Source organism: Phalaenopsis equestris, unplaced genomic scaffold (assembly GCF_001263595.1).
Source record: "Phalaenopsis equestris unplaced genomic scaffold, ASM126359v1 Scaffold000390, whole genome shotgun sequence".
In the NCBI taxonomy this organism is placed as follows: Eukaryota; Viridiplantae; Streptophyta; class Magnoliopsida; order Asparagales; family Orchidaceae; genus Phalaenopsis; species Phalaenopsis equestris.
In genome coordinates, this window is record NW_018164832.1 from 29,439 (window position 1) to 33,181 (window position 3,743).

Below are 3,743 nucleotides of genomic sequence, written 5' to 3' on the forward strand. Positions count from 1 at the left end.
AATAAATGACAGGAACACACAAAATGTAATAGCATTATCTTTTGAGAGACTAAGATGTCCATAATGAGAAATATCAAACAAGACGAGCAATTGACGAACCTTTTTGAGCTTGTCTGGAAAATATCGAGCGATAAGTCGAACATATAATTAGGTTTAACCTTTATATATATATATATATATATTTCATTTTGCTTATACAAAATATTTTTAAAAAGTTTAATTCACTGATTTAAGGCACACATGTATATTATATTTTAATATTATTTAAATACGATCCAAGAAGCATATATTGGTGCATCATAACTTTCCATGCGTATAAAAAAATATCAAGTTTCAATTGATATTTATTTAAATTTACAAATAATTCTTCCCCTCTCCCATTCCCCAGCCTATAAATACCTCACTCCTCCACACCAAACCACACCAATCAAGCTCCACCCCAACCATTAATGGAGGAAAGCAATAAGCTCATCAACCTCTCAAAGCACCTATCTTTCCACTACTCCCACCATGATCATCCCCACTCCACCTTCCTCCTTTTCCTCCTAACTCTCACCACCTCCCTCCTCGCAGCCTTCCTCTTCTCCCTCCGCCGCCGCCGGCCAACCTTCCTCCTCGACTTCTCGTGCTTCAAACCTCCCCGCCACTGCCGCGTCCCCTTCTCGTGCTTCGAAGAGCACGGGCGGCTCATCCTCGGCAAGGAGCTCGGACTCTTCATGCTCCGCGTGCTCGAAAAATCCGGACTTGGAGAGGAGACTTGTCTCCCCGTTACGGCGCATTACATCGACCCCGTCCCCGTGCCGACGCTCACCGGCTCCCGGGACGAAGCAGAGCTCGTCATCTTTTCGGCGGTCGACGATGTGCTGCGGAAGACCGGCGTGCGGCCGTCGGAGATAGATATACTGATTATAAACTGCAATAGTTTCTTCCCCATGCCTTCCCTCACCGCCATGGTTGTTAACCGTTATAAGCTCAAGAGCAATGTCAAAAGCTTCAATCTTTCCGGTATGGGATGCAGCTGTGGGCCCATCTCGGTTGGACTTGCTAAGAATCTTTTTGAGGTGGGGGAATTTAAAGTTGGCTTTTTTTTTTTTTTGCATATTTGTCTTTTATTTTTATATTCTATGATTTTCTTAGCTTGGGGTTTTATAATTTAGTTTATGTTAAACTAATTTTAATCATGTTTATATTTGTTCGGGAGAGAATATTACATTCATAATTCAAACGTTGGCACTTTATATCTTGAATATGTCTCGCTTGGGACAGCTTATTTGATGTGGTTACGTTTTAAAAATGCACCTAACCTGTTTAGATAAACTGCGTTTTGACAGCTTATGCGTTTTGAAAACGCTGAAAACAACGTTTTTACACCGACCTATTTAGGTCCGGTGGTAGTTTTTTTGGTAGTGGTCTGACTTTTAAAAAAAAAATAAAAATTTATAATAGCCACCGTACCTAACTTATCAACAGATTATTTTTATTCAGCTTATCAGCAATTATTTAATAAGTTGTAGCTGACCCAAATAGACCCTATCTGAATCTGCTGCACGAATTTATCCACACATAATATATTTTTTTCTTACAAAATATTTTTTTCTTTGTGATAATTGATAGTTTGATAAGTTTTTCTTATTTATTTAATTATTTTTTATTGAGATTGTGTTATAGTTGATAATTTCAAAGATAGCATAATAAGAAAAACACTTTATTAATTAAACTAACACTAGCTAATGCATGCCAAATTTTGACATAAAACTAAAATTATTTATAATATTTTTAAAATAATTTAAGCTTTAAATTGTCTTATATTTACATAGTTTCATTAGTAAATATTTTCAAAGAAAAAGGAAAATTTTACAAAAATACTTAACAAATGAAGTTAGAATTTTTTATTATTTATAAATTTTAATATTAAAGGAGACAAAATATTACGAAAAATATAAATTCAGATGATTAAAAAGTAGATATTTGATAAGAAATACAATATATTTAAATAATAACAATAATATAATAATTCTATTGTATAAAATAACAATCAAACTTATTCTCTCTCTCTCTCTCTCACACACACACACACACACATATGTTCTTATAAAATTTTTTATGAAGTTGAACCTTAATTTTTCTTTAAAATTATTTGTCATGAGTTTAATAATATTATAATATAACTAATTAATTATGTTGAACATATTTCCAATTATATTTACAATTTTCATTAACCATATTAATCATTTTTTCTATTTTTTTAAAAAAAATTCATGTTAATTCATTCTCACTTAAACTTAATATTTATTAAGCATGCTAAAAAGGTGAAAATAATAAATATTTTATTTTGAAGCATCCAAATTTCATATACAATAAACTTGTATCTGTTGATACACAATATTTTTTCTTAAAAAAATTGATAATTGCAAAATAATAAATTATTAATTATTTATATAATGCAATAGAAATTTGATATTCCTCCTCTTTTTTATGCAAAAATATTTTACTTGAAAATATTTTACTTGATAACTGCAAATTGACACATTATGTCAATAATCTTGTCCCCCATGGGATATAACTGTATAATAAAACTTTTTGCAGGCGAACCCAAACTCCGGACTGGCTTTGATTGTCTCGACCGAAATCATAACTTCCCCGGCCTGGTACAAAGGCCGGGAACGCTCCATGCTCGTCTCCAACTGCCTCTTTCGCATGGGCGGCGCCGCCATCCTCCTCTCCAACATCCCATCTCACCGCCGCCGCTCCAAATACGAACTCCTCCATGTCCTCCGCACCCATACTGGCGCTCACGACTCCTCTTACCGCTGCCTCTATCAAGTCGAAGACTCCGAAGGCTGTCTCGGCATCTCCCTCTCCAAGCAAGTCATGGAATTCTCCGCCGTAGCTTTAAAACAGCACCTCACCCGCCTCGGCCTCCTCGTCCTTCCTTGGGAAGAGAAGCTCCGGTTTTTATTCTCCCGCTTGTTCCGTAAGAGGAAGGTCGGCGGTAGCGGCGGAGGCTACGTGCCAGAGTTTCGCAAGGCGTTCGAGCACTTCTGCGTGCACGCAGGAGGGAAGGCGGTGGTCGACGGAGTGAAGAAGAGTTTGGGGTTGACGGAGGAGGAGGTGGAGGCGTCGAGAATGGCTTTGCATAGGTTCGGAAATACGTCAAGCAGCTCGGTGTGGTATGAGTTGGGGTACTTGGAGGCCAAGGGGAGGATGAAGAAGAAGGATAGGGTTTGGCAGTTAGGGTTGGGGAGTGGGTTTAAGTGCAATACTGCGGTTTGGAGGTGCCTTAGGGATGTGGAAGGGAAGGAGGAAGGAGGGGTTTGGAACGATTGTATTGATAGGTATCCTGTTCCTATGGTGGCATGAGATATATATGATTATATATATTTGGGAAACATATTGGATTAGAATAATTCTAATTAAATTGTTATATTTTGGGTGCAATTAAAAATTGAAAAATAATATTATTTCTTTAGTGTTATGAATAAATGTTTGAAGAAAAATTGGATTAGAATATTCTAATTCAATTAATTACAAGTTGTATGCATTTTAAGAATGAAAAAAAGGTTTACTTGATGTTTTAATGTAGATATATTTTTTGGTTTTGTAGGTTTAAATGGTTGTATTTGTTTTGAGATGAATGCTTTATAATATATATATATATATATATACTTATATTCATAGTAATAATAGACCCTTTTTATAGGTTGAGATGAACAATATTGGGAGTCTTTTCAAACTTTTGTTTT

The 3,743-nt window shown here is 35.7% G+C and overlaps 1 protein-coding gene across 1 annotated transcript; it reads left to right on the forward strand.

Moving 5' to 3' along the window:
• Positions 1-400: 400 nt before the first annotated feature.
• LOC110026642 (3-ketoacyl-CoA synthase 5-like) lies at positions 401-3,469 on the forward strand. The gene is made up of 2 exons (XM_020727656.1): positions 401-1,061; positions 2,587-3,469. The coding sequence occupies exons 1-2, from the start codon at positions 450-452 to the stop codon at positions 3,358-3,360; spliced, it is 1,386 nt and encodes a 461-aa protein (XP_020583315.1). The 5' UTR covers positions 401-449; the 3' UTR covers positions 3,361-3,469.
• The last annotated feature ends 274 nt before the right edge of the window (positions 3,470-3,743 follow it).

Bases quoted from the DNA above. Each gene is read 5' to 3' on its own strand.
- LOC110026642 (XM_020727656.1), top strand. From the start codon at position 450: ATGGAGGAAAGCAATAAGCTCATCAACCTCTCAAAGCACCTATCTTTC. The intron at 1,062-2,586 runs GTGGGGGAATTT...AACTTTTTGCAG, and splicing joins TTGCTAAGAATCTTTTTGAG to GCGAACCCAAACTCCGGACT.